The 20,445-nt window shown below is 37.5% G+C and overlaps 1 protein-coding gene and 1 non-coding gene across 2 annotated transcripts in view; one reads left to right on the plus strand and one right to left on the minus strand.

The window, feature by feature from the left end:
- Positions 1 to 20,445, minus strand: part of LOC146136733 (WD repeat-containing protein 19-like) — a 67,402-nt gene that overhangs the window by 40,298 nt on the left and 6,659 nt on the right. Inside the window, exons 8-19 of the mRNA XM_083396000.1 lie at positions 19,832 to 19,949; positions 18,548 to 18,717; positions 9,831 to 9,937; positions 9,077 to 9,199; positions 8,190 to 8,323; positions 7,679 to 7,842; positions 6,482 to 6,648; positions 5,297 to 5,496; positions 4,267 to 4,488; positions 2,698 to 2,872; positions 1,376 to 1,516; positions 237 to 439 (exon numbers count right to left, since the gene is read on the minus strand). Coding sequence (XP_083252126.1) covers positions 237 to 439; positions 1,376 to 1,516; positions 2,698 to 2,872; positions 4,267 to 4,488; positions 5,297 to 5,496; positions 6,482 to 6,648; positions 7,679 to 7,842; positions 8,190 to 8,323; positions 9,077 to 9,199; positions 9,831 to 9,937; positions 18,548 to 18,717; positions 19,832 to 19,949 — 1,924 coding nt within the window. The remainder of the gene's footprint in view (positions 1 to 236; positions 440 to 1,375; positions 1,517 to 2,697; positions 2,873 to 4,266; positions 4,489 to 5,296; positions 5,497 to 6,481; positions 6,649 to 7,678; positions 7,843 to 8,189; positions 8,324 to 9,076; positions 9,200 to 9,830; positions 9,938 to 18,547; positions 18,718 to 19,831; positions 19,950 to 20,445) is intronic.
- Positions 3,820 to 3,982, plus strand: LOC146136735 (U1 spliceosomal RNA). The gene has a single exon (XR_014501639.1). It is a non-coding gene; the product is annotated as a U1 spliceosomal RNA (small nuclear RNA).

Genomic DNA, 20,445 nt, shown 5'->3' on the forward strand with positions numbered 1-20,445 from the left:
ATGTAGAACAAATATCAAATCCCATACAGAACTAGGAATCTTTTTGCGAACGTTGTGAACGTTTAAAATAAATCTTAAGATAATGGCTGGAAGTTGTAGATAGAGTAGAATAAATATCAAAGCCCATACAGAAGTAAGAAGTAATTTAAAACGCTTTAAAATTCCACCATTTGACTTTAATAGGGATTTTTTCACTTTAAATTGCGACACTTTTCAACAATTTTCCCAAGACTTACTTTGCTACCATTTTAGCGCCATCTATCGAGCCGAACTCCTTGACGACCTTGACCGCCTTTTCAGGGTCACGCAGGTGGTCCAGGTGAACTCTGACCTCGCTGTCGTAATCCCGAGCACTGTGGTATGCAGCAGCCGCCTCCACGTATTTCCCATCTGCTTCCTTCGCTTTGGCAAATTGAAGGTGAATTTTCAGGGAAGATATCTGAAAAAAGATTGCCATAATTGAAATATTGAGTTATTGACACAAAAACAGTTCATCTCACTTATGATTGCGTATTACTCAGTAAGAAAGTTCGGTTTACATTAAAAATCAGCGTTGTGCACAAGTCATTGTGAAATGACTTAATTTCCTTTTAAGTTATTAGGAAAATAACCCAAGTCCAAGTCAAGTCTTTTAAAAAAATAACAAGTCCTAGCCCAAGTCATCAGTTACCGAAGCAAAGTCCCAGTCCAGTCATAGTAAGAGGAAATCAAATTCAAGTCAAGACATTAATATAAAAATAAACTTTAAAAAAGGATAACTCGCTATATCTGAACTAAAAAATAACAAAAATGCAATAAATAGCAAACCATTTGTTTTATGTGCAAAAATAACATAAATTCTATTAAAAATTTGCTTAAGGAAAATACTTCATTTTAACCCAGGTCGTTTGTCCGAAAAAACCTAAATCAAGTCAAGTCGCTCGAACAAAACAACGAAGTCGAGTAATATTACCCCCAAAGAGTCAAGTTAAATCATTTGAAAATAGTGACTTAAGTGCACTATAACACTGTAAAAAAACTATTTTAAATTACATAAGTATTCGGTTTGACGTATTGAACTTGAATTTTCCGGAAAGTTATTTGAAAAACCGAATATGTTAGAAAGTTTATTACGAATTAAGTGCGATATTATTTATTGAGAGTAGCCAACTTACACTTGAAAAACACTTGTTGGTAAAGCTCTTTAAATGAAAAAGAAATACTGACTTGTAAGAGTTAAGTGTTAAAATTAACATTGTTTATTTAACGAAGTCAGGCTACAGTAAAAATACAGAATTTCGACAGGTTTGAAAACTGTAAATTACTGACTAAACATAAGGCAAAAATATAAATCTGTGAAATAGGTGCAAATTAATCTTTCCATGAAAGGTATTACCTTGGGTAGTAGGTCTCCGACCCTTTGCCAGTTCTTGGACTTTATGTAAACAGCAGCAGCCTTGTCGAAATACTCGCCCTTCTCAAATAGTACGGCCGCCTCCTGGAATTGTCGCATTCCTTCCAATATCATTCCACAGTCCTGCAAGTGCGAGTAGCAACTCGGTGAGTATACGAGTCGAAAAATAAATGCTTAAACATGGGTTCTCAACCGGTGATACAAGTGCTAATGACGTATGCGACCAGTGATACAAAGTTAAGGAAATTAATGAAAGTGCATAACTGAGGCTGCAGTTAAGTATTAGTACGAGTACCAACTCGGTGAGAAAATGAGTCGAAAAATAAATAAAATAATAAGGAATATACGACTTGCAAAGTGATTAAAAAAAACTAAGTATATTTTAAATTCAACAACGTTTATCACAAATGGAAAAATCGTGTAGTTTTTTAGATCGAAAATTAGTGAGAAAACAAAGCTAAAAATCGAGCACATTTTTGACTAAAAATAAAATATACCTTGTATAAAATTGTTTCGTAAACGAGCTGCATTTTTTCATAGTCAAAATAAAATATAACTCGTGTGAAACTAGAAACTTGAGCATACCAATAAAGTACGGTCAATCAAACTTGAACACCGTTTAGAATCCGAATTAAATACCCCAAAAAAAACCAAGCTGCTATTCGGAAACTAAAAAAAATAACTAGTCTGACATTAAATCCCATGCAGAGGTAGGTAGAATTTTGAGAACGTTTCGAAAACCTCTTTATGTGGTTTTCACATGTTGAAAAGTTGATGTTGAAAATAAATTAATAGTTGTTTAAAACGTTTAAAATGATGCTTCTGTTTGGGCTTTGATATTCTTACTACCTCTAACTCAGTGCTTTTCAATCCGTGGGATGGTACGCACTTGTGCGGATGAAAAAATTTGTAATGCGGATGACAAACGTTGTGCGAATGAAAATGGTGCATAATATTATTTTTCAATATGTGTATTACAGTAATCAAATAAGCTGGTGCGCCCACTTATGCGTTACCGATACAGTAACATAGTCTCCGGGTGGTTTAGTGCAGTTATCTTTTCATACAGGTTAAGGTTCACGGTTTAAATACACAAAAGCCCTTTTGTTGTTATTTCACAAATAGGGAAAATTGGTTGCAACTTACTGTGCCTGTTTCGTGCGGATGAAAATTTTCCGAATTAAATAAGTGCGAACGGTTCTTTTAAACTTAAAGGCTGAAAAGCACTACTCTAACTGAAACCTCAAACAATTATGCTCCATAACTAGTATAAGATTATAAAAAATAGCACTAAAAACGAGTACCTTTTTGAGTTGCTTACTCGGATGTTGCAGGGCGAGTTGGGCACCGCGTCGGATGTCGCCTACTCGTATCGATGTTCGGGCGATTCCAGCAACACAAGACTCGTCGTGATCTTTGTACTCGAGTTTGCGCATAACTCCCTTCTCGAAGTGGGTAAGTGCGCCGGTGTAATCGCCACTGTGAGTTAATGAGTATGAGTTGAAGAGTACGAATTAATGATTACGAGGTAATAAGTACTAGTTAATGAGTACTAGTTAATAATTTAAGTTGATTAGTACGAGTAGATGAGTACGATTGAATAAGTACGATTTAATGAGTATGAGTTGATAAGACGAGTTAAAGAGTACGACTAAACGAGTAGAAATGAAAAAGTAAGAGTAAATGAGTACGATTTAATAAGTACGAGTTAATGGATACAAGTAGATGATTACGAGTTAATTAATACGAGTTAATGAGTACGAGTAAGTGTGAAATTTAAAAATGGTTTTCCGACAAAACTTTTATTTAAAGAGCCGACGTTTTAAAGTTTAACACTGCGGCTTTTATTGCGAAAATGATACCTGGTGTTTTGGAAAAAAGACTTTTGCAAACTGCCATAAGGTTTTAACGTAGCAGGTAGTTCACGTTTGCAAATACGACTAAACATATGCACAGAATACACCACCTGGTGTATATGTACGACTTGTGCGTGTCAGTTGCTAATACTGACGTGAAATTTGTACTTCATATTAATTAAGGAAATATGCCACGGGCCGGATTAATTGACTAGGTGGGCCTGACGGGGGTCTTTAACCGGATCACTGTGGGGTTGTGTCCTGGCATTTTTTTCCTGATAAAACCGTTTTTTTTGGCCAGTAAAATATTAAAATTATGACTACTACTGACACTATAATTATATTACACTTTACCTACACCAAAACAAAAAGGCGAAAAGTTGACCTTCTGCCAATGCGCAGTTATAACTTGGGCCTACCTCCCTGTGGCGGCACCATCTCCCTTTGGGAATGGTTGTCCGGAGGAGGGCCTGAACCATTACTGATATTTCAGACATTCCCGGCCTCCTTTTTGGCCAATGGGAAGAAGAAGCCACTACCCCTTTACCTTTTACTTTGCCTTTACTTTCTTTGCTTTCTTTTAGTTAAAAAAAACGTGATCACGTAGGCGGTTGGCCCAAGACGAGGCCTTGCCATTGCACTTCGGCTTGGCTGACCCTTGCGATTACCCCAAATGCGGGTAACTCGGCCGTATAATTTCTGTTAGCGGGGTGTGCGTTCGCGCAAAACCCCATACAGAAGAATAAAACCAAAAAAGAAAAACTGCGGGCCGTAGTGTGGTGACCCCGGATCTGAAAGAACGTTCCAGAAGAAATACAAAAACGACAAAATTACACGCAAGAAGGCTAACTAATATTGACATGCACAATATACCTTCAGAATAGCTTAAGGAAATCAGCAAATCACAGAAAACTTTACAGAAACACAGAATACACATTGGGCATAGGATCAGAGCATATAGATTGTGTATATATGATTATATGTACATATATATACATTGTAGTTGCTAATACTGACGTGAATTCGAGTTGTTGTCCGTACTCCTTTGCAATGAATGGTATCTGCTCAGGATCGAGTTTGTCAGCAAGTTGCAGGGCCGTGTCCCAATGCATAAGGTCCCTGCGCATGTCAAGCGCCGCCAGTGGCTGACTGGAGGCTAGCAGGAGTTCTTGGGCCATGTCGAACTCGCCCATGTAACTCGCAAGTCTTCCGGCTAAAAGATGACAGTCTTCGATGTCCCTGTGAATTTCCGAGGAGGTTAGAACCAGGCGTTAAGCTTTCTAACTAGATTTAGGTTTTTTGGAGTTTATTTAGGTAAACTGGCTGTAGAATACCTTTTTTGAACGAACTTACTTTCCAATGCATATACAACTTAAACGAACTAATCCAAGCAGAAATACTCACAAAATCGTCATATTTTGTTTATCCTGGCACCCACAAAAAATTAGATTGTAATTTCTAATTTTGGTTAACTGATGTACTGTAAGTGAAAGATTAGAATGGTTTAATAACACGGTGAAACTAGTTAAGGTAATTCCGTGGTGAAAATGAAACCATTTAAAACAGGAGCAACAAACGGCCCGCGACGGGATTTTGAGCGGCCCGCAGACGGTTTCCGGCCTTAATTGATATTGTGGCCCGCGGCCTCATTTTGCCACATTTCGCTACTAAATCATTATACTTATGATGCTTTTAGTAGCGAAATATTGTTATCTTATAACATCAAATTCCAAACAAACTGATTTTCGGTTTACTAAGTTCTGCACTTAGTTTATTCTTCGGGAAGCAATCAGTATGTTTAATGTGCAATGAAAGTGTGGCCGTGTTTAAAGAGTACAACATTAGCCGCCATTATGCGACAAAACATGCAAGATTTGGCAGTACTTAATCCGGCCCGCCAAGTACTTCATTTTCCCATATCTGGCCCGCCAACCGGAAAAGTTCCCAGCCCCTGATTTAAAACTAGGAAACAGCAATACATTGATACTGTACAGTCAGCCAACATGTTCTAAATTTTTAGGTAAAGATCAAAACATTGACAACTTACTTGAGCTTTTCCAGAGCCAGCACCATTCCCGCGTCTCCTAGGTGGCGGTAGACTCGCACGGCAAGGTCAACTTCAAGGGCGTGAAGAGCAGCGGCGCCCAAGCGGAACCAGGCCTGCTTGGAGTCTAGGGCAGAACAAACGCGCCACGCTTCGCGCCATCGTCTCAAGGTCACCGCCTTCTCCAGGTTTCTGCGATCGGCCTGTGTGACGTAATATTGCGTTTTGATTTTCTGACCGAAAACTTTTGTTTAACTTTTTTTTGAGATTGGAGGTTTTTAAAACTTGCTTTTTCAAATTACGGGTTCTTAAAAAAATTTGTTATTTTTAGATCAGGGGTAATTTGTTATTTTTAGATCTGGGTAATTAGATGTTCTTAAATTCTTTTTAAATCAGGGGTTATAAATTTTTTTTTTTTAATTAGGGGTTTTCAATGTTTTTTTTAGATCAGGGTTTCCAAACAAAGTTTTGGTTCGCGTGAGCCAGGGTGGGCATGAAATTTTTAGATTTAAGAAACCTGTTAATTTCTCTCCTAAATACATTCAAGGAGAAGGCACAAAATCGAAAATTCCTTCATATTCTAAATTATATACGGATATCTCCATTAGGCCTTCATGGAGCCCTAAAACTTGACCACGTACCACCACAAGGGGCGACTTTAAGGACCCCTGACCTAGATGCTGTGAAAGTTGAATGATTTTAACGAAACGCATGAAAGTTTTCAAATATTACATCAATAAGTTACGGCTACGCCATAACTTGACGCCTTAAACAAGCAATTTTACAAAGCCCTAGGGCCTAGGTGATCGTCCGATGCCGTGCACGAATAGTCGAATATGCAACTGAAATCTTATTTTCCACATTGGCTAAATATTACGCCGGAAAGGCATAAACATTCTGTAATATAAATGTCAGTATTTGTTCGTGCCCATCCTCGGACACCCAGTCGCCCATAAGGAGCTGGTGCCGCCATTTATTTTATTTATGGTGTTGGTAATAATAGGAGTTTAAATGTGTAGGTGATATTTGAAGTTTTACAGAACACAACGAAAAAGCGATCTTTTTTAAGTGATTTTTTAAGCGATTTTTTTAAGAGTCTTTTTAGTTTATTTAAGCGATTTTATTTGGTTATTTTAAGGCGACTTTTCTCCGAAAGACAGGGCACGACAGCACTGTAGCGCCTCCTACTGGGACTTCCTCCCCGTTGTCGGGAAGATGCAGGAATGAGTGGGAATCGAGGAGCAGGGATGTCGTCTTCCCGCTCGAGATCTGCAGGGTCAGGGATCCGTTGTGAAGGAGAAGTGGTTTCTGGTTGATAGGAAGGTGAGTCACACCGGCGAGCACCACGTGAGAACCTGCGGCGTGAAAATGTGCGACTGTGGGTTATGAGGTGAAATATTCGATAAATATTGGATCGGAGCCGATAATCGATACTACGTCGTTACTCGTCCGATACTAGGTTAGTATCGGCAGTTCTCCGATACGAGGGTGGTATCGGTACTTGTCCGATACTAGGGTGGTATCATTACTTGTCCGATCCTGGGGTGTTATCCGCCTGTACACGCGGACCAGAAAATATTTTTTCTAGTTCAGCTTGAAAAACAGTAATAGCATACGCAGTAAGAACTTTGAAACGAATACACAAGTAAAAAACATTTTTGTGAACGTTTCGAGTATATAAAAAATATATATATATATTGTGTTGAACGCTTCGAATAACTCTTTATTCATTTTCACTATCACATTCTGTATGGGCTTTAATATTAACTTACTATGTCTAACTAACACCTACAATTTTTACATTGGTCTACATTTTTTTTTGTCCGGAGCGGTTTCTGGTTGACTGAAAGGTGGGTGACACTGGCTATCACCACGTGAGAACCTGCGGCGTGAAAATGTGCGACAGTGAGGGGTGAGGTGAAAAATTCGATAAAAATCGGATTTGAGCCGATGCCCAATACTAGGGTAGTATTGGTACTCGTTCAGACCACAATCGAGAAATCCAAGATTTGTTTTATCAACTTTTGTAAAAATAAAGTGAAAAACCAAAAACACAACTATTGCTTGTAAAACAATAAAAATAATTAATGGTCATCCTGCGAAACCTGTTTTCACTGCAACAAAGCAGTTATTTACTGTTTCTGTAATCAAAGAAAAATTTATTTAAGCTATATCCTACCCAGGGCAGTACTTTTCGGATAGCGGTTATCTGGTTAACCAATCAACCAAATGATTTTTTCGTCTTACCACAACCTCCGGCCATAATGCTTCAAAGTAAGCCCATCATTTGATGCTTCATTTACACTACCCACTTAATTTACACGAAAGACATTTTAAACAAAGTTAACTAAACTGCGATTTTTTCAGCACCCCTAATAGCTTTACCTTGCGTGGACTCCCTGTTGTAAATGTACGTGTTTATGTTGCTTTGGTCGTAAGCTGCGAACACCGCCTTGTCGTAAACGCTGTTCTCCCACAAAATACCCCCGCAATTGGGGGGCAACGAGGGTATAGGAAAGGTGCGGTCGTTCACGGGATTGTAGACAAAACTAGAGAAATAAAAAAACATAAGTTCCTTAAAAAATTACTTTGCAAAGCTATAACTCAGTAATTCTCAAACAGGGTTGTCACAAGGTTTACGGAAAAAAAATCACAAGCGTTTAGACTTTTTTGTAGGTTTCCAAAAACTGAAATAGACCGTTTGACAGTTTTTTAGTTTAATTAAAACACAAAACAGTATAAATGTCATACTCTGCACATTAAAAAATAAATTAAAAAAAATGATTTACGGCGACACTTTCTTCACACATAACTTAAGCTTCACATAACATAAAGCCCAAATCAAAAGACATTCAAAGACTTTAAGTAAGGCAATATTTTTATTTTAGATGCTTACCCGTCGCCCTTATCGTCGATGAAGGTCACGTGACTTCCGCAACTGTCCGGGTATATGCTCTTTATCCCCACCGAGTGACGGAAGGCGTTCACTTGCGACCAATCCTCAATGAAAAAGAAATAGAGGGAACCAGTCTGAAATTGCACAAAGGAGTGTGCAATCGATCGTTCGATTCAGAGGTACTCGAACGTTTTCTTGCAAATTTCAGGGAAGAAGTGACATCTCATGTTCAACGTGACGTAGTTTTTAGTGGTAAAAATACGAAAAACATAAAATAAATTGTGAGCCCCACCAGGATGTGATCATGCCTTTAACTTAACCTGTCGCTTCTTTAATATTTTATTGTCGTTCTACCTAATATTTTGTTTATTTTAACGAAAGATTAATACAAAATTGGGCCGCTCGACTAGGGTGGTATTACTAATATTCAAATACATTTGAAAAAACATTGGATTTTTCAAAAACTTTTGAAGACTTTTGTTAAAGACTTTGTGGTAACCCTAACATTTGTAGGTTTTCAAGACCTAGAATTGAATCGCTTGACGCTTTTTGAACAGATTTCGATAAAAAAAAAAACAGCATAAATTCCATGGTCAACATAGAAACCTTTAATTTTTTAAAGGCCCTTTCAAAACACATAACTTAAGCTGGATATAAAATTATTTCAAAGACTATACTCAAAAACTTAAAATATAGTGCTTTTTAAATGCTTTGAAAACGCAAAACAATTTAGGACATTTAAAAGACTTCTTAAGACATTTAACAACCTTTTAAAAAAAGGGAATTTAGGACATTCGAAATACTTCTAAAGTCATTCCAAGACTTTTAAAAGATTCAAAGAGTCTGAGGCAACCCTGTAACATTAAAATAACACATTGGTAACTGACGTCTGTTGAGAAGATGAGGAAGTCATTGGTTAGCGCGCAGCAAGTGATCTTCCCCATGTCTGCTCGCTCTGGGAAGAGCTTGGCTTCACGCTCCTCTGTGTCCGAGTGCATCCGCTGGTCCACCTGGACGAGTTGAAGAACAAAGAGAGCGAATCGCAGGAGGAATTGCGGAAAAAATTAAGATATACACACTAGTAGGAATGTCCGATACTTGATGTACCATTCCGATACCGATAAACGAAATTTGAGCAAACGATTCAAACATTTTTACACTATTGTTTTTTTTACAATAAAACAGTATGCTGCTCTTCGAGATTTTTTTTATTTTTTTGTGATGCAACAACTGTATACAAGGGATACGACGTAAACCTCAATAAAAAGTTATATTTGCATACAATTTGGAAGCATAGGCTACTATAAGAAACATTTGTTGAGATTTCTATTTATTTATTCCCTGATTTGTTGGTAATTCGGTAAATCGCTATGGCTATATTATGCAGTCTCAGCGGTAAAGCAAATTAAAATCAATAAGTGTAATCATTTATGTTATTAAGCTATTCCTGCACACCGATAATAACTTCAGTATCGGATCGGATATACTAGTTTAAAAAAAGGATACTATAGAATCCTGTAATACAGCTCTGTAGTTTCCATACGGGAAGAAATCGTTAAGGAAAACCTATCAGGGTGCCGTATCGCGATACAACCCAAGGTATTGGTCATTTCGAAAGATGACTGTTTGTTAGTCACTTACCATGTGAAGTTGAACTTTTCCTTCGAACAGAACAGCAACGTAGTCTGCATTGAGGCTCATCATCTGAATGGTCCCAAGGTACTCCTTGTCATAGGTTTGGCGAGTTTCTAAACGCGTTCGTGGAAATTTAGCAAAGCGTCATTCAGTCGCAGAACACACACCGCGGATGTGTGCTTGGATGTTTGTTTAGCTCAGGGGGTGCAACCTTTTCCTAGTCACGGGTTAAAATCAACCTCAGAAAGGTCTCTGTGGGTCGCATTTCTAGTTCAGCGGTTCTTAAACTGGGGTCCACGGACCCCTTGGGGGTATGTAAACTAGTTTTAAGGGTCTATCAAGATCTAATTGAAATATTACAGTATAACTTTTCTGTTAAAATAAATCCAAATAAAAATAAAAAACGATTTTGCACTGAATGTATTTAGACTCCATTTCACTTTTACATTTTTTTAACGCGGAAACAGCAGATTTCTGACGTCTATTCGCACTGCGACATCAATTTTAACGTCATCTCTCAAAATATCTTTGCCTACTCTGGTTCAAGTAAAAAAAAAGTTAGGGGTTCGGGGCAAAAAAAGTTCAAATACCAAAAAAGTATGAGAAATGGCAGTAGTGTTTATTTTGCGCGAAGTGTTCCGTGACCTGACGTGACTTCCGGGGACCTCAGGTGACCAAAAGTAATATTGAAAATTTTTTGTTAGGCGCAAAATTTTTTTGTGAAATTTTTAAGATTGTCGAAAAGCAGCTTTTGCGCGAGGTGTGTTTTTAATAGTGTCTGACCCGAATTGTAAAAGAATAAAAAACATTAATAGAGTATACGTTCTGTGCAGAAATCGCGCGGCTTATCTTAAACAGCATGTCGATAGAAAGGTGTCATTGCAAAAATACCCCTTTGAAAATTGTAGCGGATCCTCAAATTTTCTCAACCCTCCCATACGCGCCTGCAAAAATACGCAATCCCGCTTTATTTCGGAAAAACACAAACACGAACGTCGCGTTGCTTTTGTTCGACGTAAAACAACATTTTTTCTGAATCTTATCGGGCCATTTTAGCGACGTGATAAACACAGAAAATAACCAATGACAGACAGGCTATTTTAATACGCCGTATACTGAATTTTTTTCAACGTTGAAGGTATTTTGTTATTTTTTCGTTAATTTAAAATGGGTTTGGTAGAATCTGTACTCGTCCGATACTAGCAAACAGGTGACTGTACTCGTCCTATACCAGCGTGAATTTCTGTTCCCCTCCGATACCTGTACTCGTCCGATACTATAGGTGACCAAATTGATATATGAAAGCCAGTTATAAATTGGGATCCAGTGCAGCGATGTTTAAAGTGAAAGACAAACTTATTAAAAATATTAGGTTAACAACTAAAAGTTCTTAACGCCAAAGTAAATATTGGCCACAACTTGGAAAAAATGCCTTTTAACCTTTTAATTTTATATATTTTGTCGTTTGAGCATATGACGTCATTGGGTATCGCATCGGATCGCGATAGTTTTGGCCATAATTCTCTAGTCACTTTATTTAAAGACTTGACTTGAACTAAATTTGTGGCAAATTTACTTGACAAAAGTGTTTTGCACAGGTGACTAAAGTTAGACTTTAAAAGTGTTTTCAAATATTTTTAATAAACTGTTTTAACTCCAATTTCAGGTTGTAAAACAGTTTGATCACTGATTGTTACGTGCTTGTTGTTTGCTTATCAAAATACCGCTCAAGATTGGAATAGTTTACGATAGTTTTGATCATGTAACATTTTATAGTGATGCAGATGACTTGACTTGGTATGGTAATGATTTGACATGCTTTTTTTCGCAAATGACTTGACTAGGACTTAACTTATTTTAAAATCACTATTAACATTAATCTTTGTCGGTTTAAAAACTGTGGTTGGGATGGAATAACAGCTGGAATAGTTACTACAACTTTTTTGACCCATATATGTTAACATGTTATAAGAACCTTTCATTAACCATACTAGACGAAATACCCGGCGTTGCCCATTGTTAAATAGAATATTTACCAGTTATTCTAACTGGTTAAAAATTAATTACATCTACCATAACCACACTGTGGGCTCTTTATCACTATCCCGGTGCCATGTTTATTCAAAGTATGTCTAAAACAAGTTAAAATTGCTAAACCTTTGCATTAAACATCAAATTAAGCTGCGTCCAACGAAAGACAAACCCGTGCGTAACCAGTTGAAAATATAAATTGCTTACTGTTCAAACTGCGACAACAAACGCGATATTTTGCGACCTTTGCCTAAATTTGGCATTGTTAAACTTAAGTCTTTACTTGGAACATTGCACACGTTTGTTAACAAGGATTGTAATATGTGATGTGCTTTTTAAGTATTCCTGGTACCATACTTCTTCCAACGTAAGTAAAATCTCACTTAAAACTGAAAATTGGTTACTATTAAAACCACTGGGAAGGATCAAATACCCAACGGCTAAGCAAACATCTTTTAAGTTGAAAACACTAAAATTTATTTTTATTAGGTCAATATACTTAATTTGATTTTTTATGTCCACGCAGGTAACTGCGCTTAAAAAAAAAGTTGTGCGCGGTTACGTTAAGAGGTTCATGATATGTCGCGCGTGCGCCACACGACGGAGAGTCGCCGGTCCTTTTGTTAGTCAACGACGACGTTGCTCTGCCAGAGACCGACCGGGCAAACATATCACACACAGACATCTCACAAACTTTTTATTTTATTATTATTAGATTTAGTTCAAAAAATTACAATTGCATTAAAACGATACCGGACTAAATGGGGTCGCACAAGACAAAGGTTGATACCCACTTGCCTAAATTTACCTTGAATAACAAATGCAATTTTTTTTTCTAAACATTAAAAAAAACTCATGGAAATCGGACATGCAAAAATATGGACATGTTAAAATTTACAAGTTGAAATTTCACGTTTCATTCTGTTGGAAATTCTTGCTGTGTATAGGTGATACAACATTAAAAAAAATAGTTGGACAACTAATAAACAGAAAAACGAGATAAAAACATTAGCGGAAAGTTCTATTTTTTTACTAAAGGGATTTCTTCGTCACATTGTGAATCATCTTCCCCAATTTCTAGTCTCTTGTTTTTCGACGAAATAAAACATCCCAATAAGACACAAGCTAGAATCAATAAGCATTGAAACCCCAGGAGTGCAACTTTGCCATACTTATTGTAAACTATTCTTCCGAACCAACCCAGCAATATTGCTACAACGGATTGTATTCCACCCATCCAAGCATTTACAAAGGTTTCGTCAATTGGATAAGTCTGCTGCGTTAAAATTTCCAGCGCTATAACGATTGTAAAACCAGAGAAAAATCCCAAAAGGGTGATAGTTACAAATACGAAGACTGTTGAATTTTCGTAAAGACCAACTGCAATTCCAACTGTAGAAAGGAAAGTTAGTGAAAAATTTACTAATAATAAAGATTTGTAGGATTTGCAATTGTCGACAAGTTTTCCTGCAAGCAGCAATCCAAGTATGCAACCAACAGACCAGGCTGTCATAATAATGCCACTTACCATATCTGAAGGGAAATATGCAAACATACTCAAGTCCAAGCTGTTAGTGATCTCTGACATCAAGAGGTTTTCAGGGAGTTCAAGTTGAAAGCTGATGGAAAATAGAAATACCCTAATTCCAAACGACCAATTTGTAAACAATGATTTTGTTTCCTTGAAAAACATTTGTGTTGTTTTAGTCACTTGGGTGTTGTTATCCTTTATTTCTTGGGCTCTTGTTGGGGCTGTTGGGGGTTTGTCAGTGATAAACATGTAAAACAACAAACCTATAATGCCAGAAATAGCGAAAAATGTACCATTATCTGTAAATTTTGTCGGCCCTGATCCAATTCAATTTTACTCAAGTTATATGTAGATGAGCTGTTGGTTCCAAATTCAGATAAATACAGCAGACTGGGCGGTAATAAGTAGCCTAATATATCACCGAGAATAAGTCCAACCACGTTAACAGAAATTGCAGTTCCAACTTGATTTTCAGGAAATCATAACACTGCAAATGTGGAAGGGGAACCGACAGTTATAGTCATTGAAAACCCCAAGAAAGACTGTCCAATAAATATGAGTGATATCAGCGAAGTATGTGCTAGTGAAGCTGTTATAAATGACATTCCTAACGTGCTTAAAAATGCCACAGCCAACAACATTCTTCTGAGCTGCAATTGCCCTTTGAATATGAACCACACCAATGGTATTGAGAACAATGCGGTGCTGAAATTTCGTCCGTTTGTGATCCAATCTACCACTGAGTATTCCACGTTAAAATATTGCGAGTAAAAGTTGCTGATTTCTCCGAAACCAGTGAAAGAAATGCCGCTGACAATCCGGTAAAACACAAGCCCGGCAAGAAAGACCCACCTTCTTGCGTAGAGTATTCTATCTTCTTTTTGCTCAGAAAGATGTTCCATTCTAGATTCCTAAAAGCAGATAGTCTCTATTTGGAACAGTAACGACCCCATAAATTTTGTTTTTGACGATAAAAAAAAAGAAACCTTAAAATGACCTGCTGTCACACTATCACCATAACTGTTATTTGTAAACTGTTGCTACCGGGCATAGTAATAGTAATCAAAACAGCTTTCTAGTAATTGTAATTGTTAACTACCGTTTCGGCAACCTACTCAAATCGACTTGGCGAAAACGTATTTGCTACCATCAAGGCAGCCGCTAATTGTTTTCTTATCGTGTTGTTGTTCGCGTTTTTCTTGCAAATTTTCCTTTTTTTTTATAATTGTCTTACGAGCTTCGGTGTCATTCAACCTGACGAAGCCGATTTCAATAGGTTGCCGAAGCCTTTTGTTAATTAACAATAACGATAACCAGAAGAGCCGTTTTTGAATATTACAAGTGTTATCTGTCGTAACAACTTAAGTCCTGAACAATGGCAATCATATTAACATCTCTCAACAACCTGTTTTCAAATCCTGGTGACGCAGATTATTAACAGCAGCATTATTTCTACAGAAGCGTGAAACAACTTGCTTTTGTGCAGGCGTATCCTTATGACGGCTTTCACAGAACTGAGAAGATTTGCAATGCAAGCTGCGGAAAGCGGTGCTTCGTACATCCGCTCAAACATATCAAAGGCGTGAGTAACGATTTTTTAAAGAGTCGTTGTAGTTTTGCTGTTCCTGTTTCGTATATTTCACTTGCAGATTTTTTTCTGTTGTAAACAATGAAATTACTAAATAACTACGAAGCGATGCGTTAAACTTTGCATAATCCCACCAGATCACATGTTACCTATTGTTTCTGCTACAGCAAAATGTCGAATGCTTTCGAATTTTAGAATAAAAATCAGTTACTTTAGTATGAAATGGTGCACCCACACTTATGTTTATTGTTTACCAAACCCAAACAAAAATTGCTTGTGAGAATGTTTGGCTAAGTGCGGTAGACTGACGTAATAATGTTCATGCCATGTCACGATGTACAAGAGCCTGTCTGAATAAACACTATTTAAAAAAAGAAAAACATCAACACATAATTTCTTTGTTATTTATCAATTAAAAAGAGGTCACGAAACAATAAAACTGTTTTCAAAGGCCAATAAAACCCTAGAAATCTGTTGTATTACCTTGTTTACAATTACTGTAGGCTAAGCCCCGATGGCTTTCTCTTTTACTAAGTATATGTTGCAGCAAAAAGTAAGCTTTCAGTAGAGTCCGGGCGACTTAACTTTTAGCGAGTTCGCAAACAAGTGATTTTAAAATAACTCAAGTCCTAGTCAACACGTAACGATCAGTGATTAAACAACAGTTTTACAACCTGAAATTGGGGTTAAAACAGTTTATTAAAATAATTGAAAACACTTTTTGAAGTCTAACTTTAGTCACCTGTGCAAAACACTTTTGTCAAGTAATTTTTCCACAAATTAGTTCAAGTCAAGTCTTTAAATAAAGTGACTAGAGAATTATGTCCAAAATTATCGCGATTCGATTACGTACCCAATGACGTCATTACTATGCTCAAACGACAAAAGAGATAAAATTCAAACGTTGAAAGGCTTTTTTTTTTCAAGTTATTAGGTCAATATTTACTTTGGCGTTAAGAACTTTCAGTTGTTAACCTAATATTTTTAATAAGTTTGTCTTTCACTTCAAACATCGCTGCACTGGATCCCAATTTATAACTGGCTTTCATATATCAATTTGGTCTCCTATAGTATCGGACGAGTACAGGTATCGGAGGGGAACAGAAATTCACGCTGGTATAGGACGAGTACAGCCACCTGTTTGCTAGTATCGGACGAGTACAGCCACCTGTTTGCTAGTATCGGACGAGTACAGATTCTACCAAACCGTGTGTCATTCGATATAATATCGAACATCCCTTATTTTTACCCATATCAAATTAACGGAAAAACTAGTTCGACTTGTTTTGCAACAAAATACCTTCAACGTTGAAAAAAATCAGTATACGGCGTATTAAAATAGCCTGTCTGTCATTGGTTATTTTCTGTGTTTGTCACGTCGCTAAAATGGCCCGATAAGATTCAGCAAAAATGTTATTTTACGTCGAACAAAAGCAACGCGACGTTTGTGTTTGTATTTTTCCGAAATAAAGCGGGATTGCGTATTTTTGCGGGCGCGTATGGAGGGTTGAGAAAATTTGAGGACCCGCTACAATTTTCACAGGTGTAATATTGCAATGATACCAAGGAGGAGGCGGGCCGGATGATATTCATTGGCAGCCCGGATCTGGCCCGTGGGTCGTAGGTTGCCCAACCCTGAATGTGAATGAGCAACACCAAACCATTGGAATCCCTGTTTTGTAGATTTACTCCTAACGTTCAAATGCTACATACTTCTGTAGGGGCTTTGATATTATTTTACGTCTATAACTACAACCTCCAGCTATTATCTTAATATTTATTCCAAACGTCACAAAATGCTAAATGCTTCCCAGGGGCGTATGCAGAAATCCAAAAAGGGGGGTGGCGTAATTTTCAACTTGGTAAATTTCCTGTTTGTCCGCCTGACGTTAGTAACGTTATAAAAAAAAGTGACGGATATGACGTCATAAATAGAGATTGTAATGACGTCACAAATAATAAAAAAATCATCATAAACAGCCAATTAACGTCCAGCAAAAGCGAACCTTTAGACGCAAGCGAACACGTGCGTCGTCTCGACTCCTGCCAGGCGCCAGCTGAGAAACCGCTTATTGTGCAATCGTTAACTTCAGGAGAAAAACGAAAACAAGACCGTAAAATATATGTGATCGATTTTGGTAGATCCATGTATACGGGACTACGCTAAATTATAAGCACGTCTCTCGCCAACTGCAATCCTAAACGAATATCGTTTTTCCCGGATGTTATTCAATTAGCGCGACTCTACCCCGAGCTGTGTGAAAAGTCAGTTAAAATACAAAGCAAGTCTCACACCAGGGGTCGGCAACCATTTTCTAGTCTTGGGCCAAAACCAAACTCAGAAAGTAATTTGCGGACCTCACAAAATGTTAACTGAGAATTGTGTTATTGAAATGTTAAAACAACTGTGAATCAGGCGGGACTCGGATCTACTTTGCATTTAAAAACGTGTATAATTACATTAAAGGAGGCAGTAAAGTGTTGGCGCAAAGCGCGAGGAAAGAGCGTTTGTTTGGTTTAAAATGCAATTCCACACGTCCTCATCCATACTACTAATGAAAAGCGTAATAAAACTACTTTGAAGAAACGCCATAACTTTGATAGTTAATCGAGCGTTTGTTAAACTTAGGTGAAGGCGTGCGAAGCGACCGCGATTTTTTTGTTGGTATAACAGCATTTCTTTCAAATTTTTTTTTCAAGTTTTTATTACATTTCCAAGAATAAAAAACATAAATAAAATTAAAAAATATATGTCAAATATTTTTGAGTACGTTTTCCGTTTGTCCGCGACGCAGCCTTCCACGCCGCAACGGTAACGAAGCGCTGATCTAGTTCAAAAGACAGCATCAAAACGTAAACAAATCGGACGTGAAAAGAGCGAATCGCAAATTTTTTTCGCACTTATCGCTGTGTATTTTTGAACGTTGTCACGCACATTTTATCTCGTTTTTTCTTTGTGTCATTTTATTTTGCGTCCTGTCGGCCATATGTGTCACTCCCTGGTGAAGGCTTGTCTAATAGTAAGCCGAAACGTTGGTTTGAGAAATAAATACCAGAAGAACTTATATTTATTATCTGATATTAACGTGGACAGCAAACAGCGAGAAACATCAGCACCGCCTAACTCGACGTTTTCAGCGAAAAAAAAAGCGGAGACCGCTTGATTTATTGGTATGAATTGTCGAACATACACTTGCTGATTACCCAACCCGAACGAATAACGAAAGTCAAAAGAGAAAGAAGACTTCTACGTTTACGGTCGACCAAACAAGAAACGAAAAACGGCGTTTTGCGTTTGGTTTCGCATTACCTAAGACGCGTGACCAAATTGCATTAAAAAAACACCAGCTTCGGATGGTGAGTTAAACCCTGACAAAAACGAACAAAAAACGATCATGTCACTTGCCAAAAGGGTTCGGATCCCTCCAACTGCTACTTCCCTACGTTCTTTAATATCCATTGTACGTTTTTTTTTTGTACAGCCTTCAGCGATTACGCTCATAAAACCACCCTATTATTGACACAAAAAAGTAAGTCCATGGCTTTTCGGAAATGAAAAAAAAGATCACTAACCTTTGTCTGAAAGCAGATAGAACCAGGCCCTGTTGTTCATCCCCACAGCAAGATGGTAAGGTCCACATGCAATGAAAGTTGGTTCAACGTCGATCGGCACCAAAACTGGGGCTTCGTCTTCGACACGATTCACGACAGTTACCTCCAGTAGTGACGTCAGGTAAGCCAGTCTAGTGAGCAAGTGAAAAGATTAGAGCAGTGCTTCTCAACCTCGGTGCCATTTATAGAGCTGGGTGCCGAGAGATTGTGACAATATTTAAGAATCTGATTTTTGCTCAACTCTTAAAACTTTTTTGTAAAGACTAGAGTGGAATAAATCCAATTATAAGTTCCTACGTTGTGTAGATTTGATGTGTGTTGTTCCAGTCCGTTTATTGTGACATTCTACTAAATTACCTACGAAAACATCTTGTAGGGGCGCCGCTAGCCATAAAATTATGAGAACATTAGTTTAGAGTGTAGAAATGCTTGTTTTGAAGTCCGCATTAGGCCTATTTTGAAAGCGTAGTTGTAAGCACGGCGCATTTGGGTTGGAGGTTTTTCTATTATCTTAAAGTCAAACATTATTGCTGCCAAGCTCGATCGATAACATCTGCATTTTGTAAATTTTGAAAAATATTTTTTTGTACAATAACTAACGATCTGGTCAAACTGCTACTTTAACTGAACTTGAAGAAAACACGCCGCGGGCCAGAAGAATTCAAGCTGCGGACCGGATCTGACAGGCGGGCCGTAAATTCGCGACCCCTGAGCTATTGTTTCTAGCTTTTATTTGTTTTTTAATTTAAAAAAAAAATTCACACGCACATTTTATGTACAATAAATAGCGATCTTGGTAAACTGATTTCGTCTTAAAAATTTGTGCTAATTGGCCATAACATACACTATACCTCTGAAAAAATATCCAACAACAAAAGTTTACTTTTCCAACGGACACTTTTGTACTATTTCTCCACTTTATAAGATAATTTACCGAAAAGTTTATATTCTTGTTTGTCTATGGCAGAGGTCAGCAAACTCCTTTTATGGCCTGGATAACTGTAAATCCTGGATAACCTATCGATCGCTGGCCGGGTATAACATATTGGTTAGAACTGTATGAAGGTGATTATCGAAGAAAAAAATATATGCAATAGAAAACTGTAGCACAATTTCATGAGAATTTTGTAAGGAGTTCAAAAACATACCAACTGTACTTTATCTTTATTAGGAAATATGCCGCGGGCGGGGAATTGGAGACCCCTGGTCTATTGTTTTTAGCTTTTATTTATTTCGCAAGCCTACTTTGTCCCGCAGGTGTCTCCGAGAATGGGCAGCTTTGTGAGGTAACAATGCAAGGTTCCGCGGGCCGAGGAAACCGCCAAAAGCTGACCGTCCGTTGTCCAGTCGATCTCTTTAAGCCCTGGAAAAAAATCATGCTTACCGATAAAAGTGCGATACTTGACAGTTTATTCCAATACCGATACCCGATATTTTGGACAAAAAGTAACGATATTAGATCCGACATTATAAGTTTCAATTAAGTTTGTTAAATACTTTCTGATAAATTTACTTTAAGGTAGAATCACTGTGTTAGATCGAAAATCACGACTGAAATTGTTATATCAATTTGTTATTAATTCGGCGCAGATACCACTAGTATCGGATAATTATCGATACTACCACCTGGCCTGGGGTATCGGTTCCGATCCGATATTATCGGACATCCCTATTTACCAATAGCACTTTAAATAACTTTGATTGACACACAAGTTGTAATTAGGTTGATACTTCGTAGAGATAGCCCGATTACAGCTAAGATCGGACGATATTTCGTTTTATCGTTATCGAAAATTTGGCCGATATGTTACTACGAAAATATGAAATAGTTTTTCGACAAAAACAAACTAATTTTCTGC

The sequence above is a fragment of the Ascidiella aspersa genome, chromosome 8 (assembly GCF_963924565.1).
Source record: "Ascidiella aspersa chromosome 8, kaAscAspe10.2, whole genome shotgun sequence".
Classification (NCBI taxonomy): Eukaryota; Metazoa; Chordata; class Ascidiacea; order Phlebobranchia; family Ascidiidae; genus Ascidiella; species Ascidiella aspersa.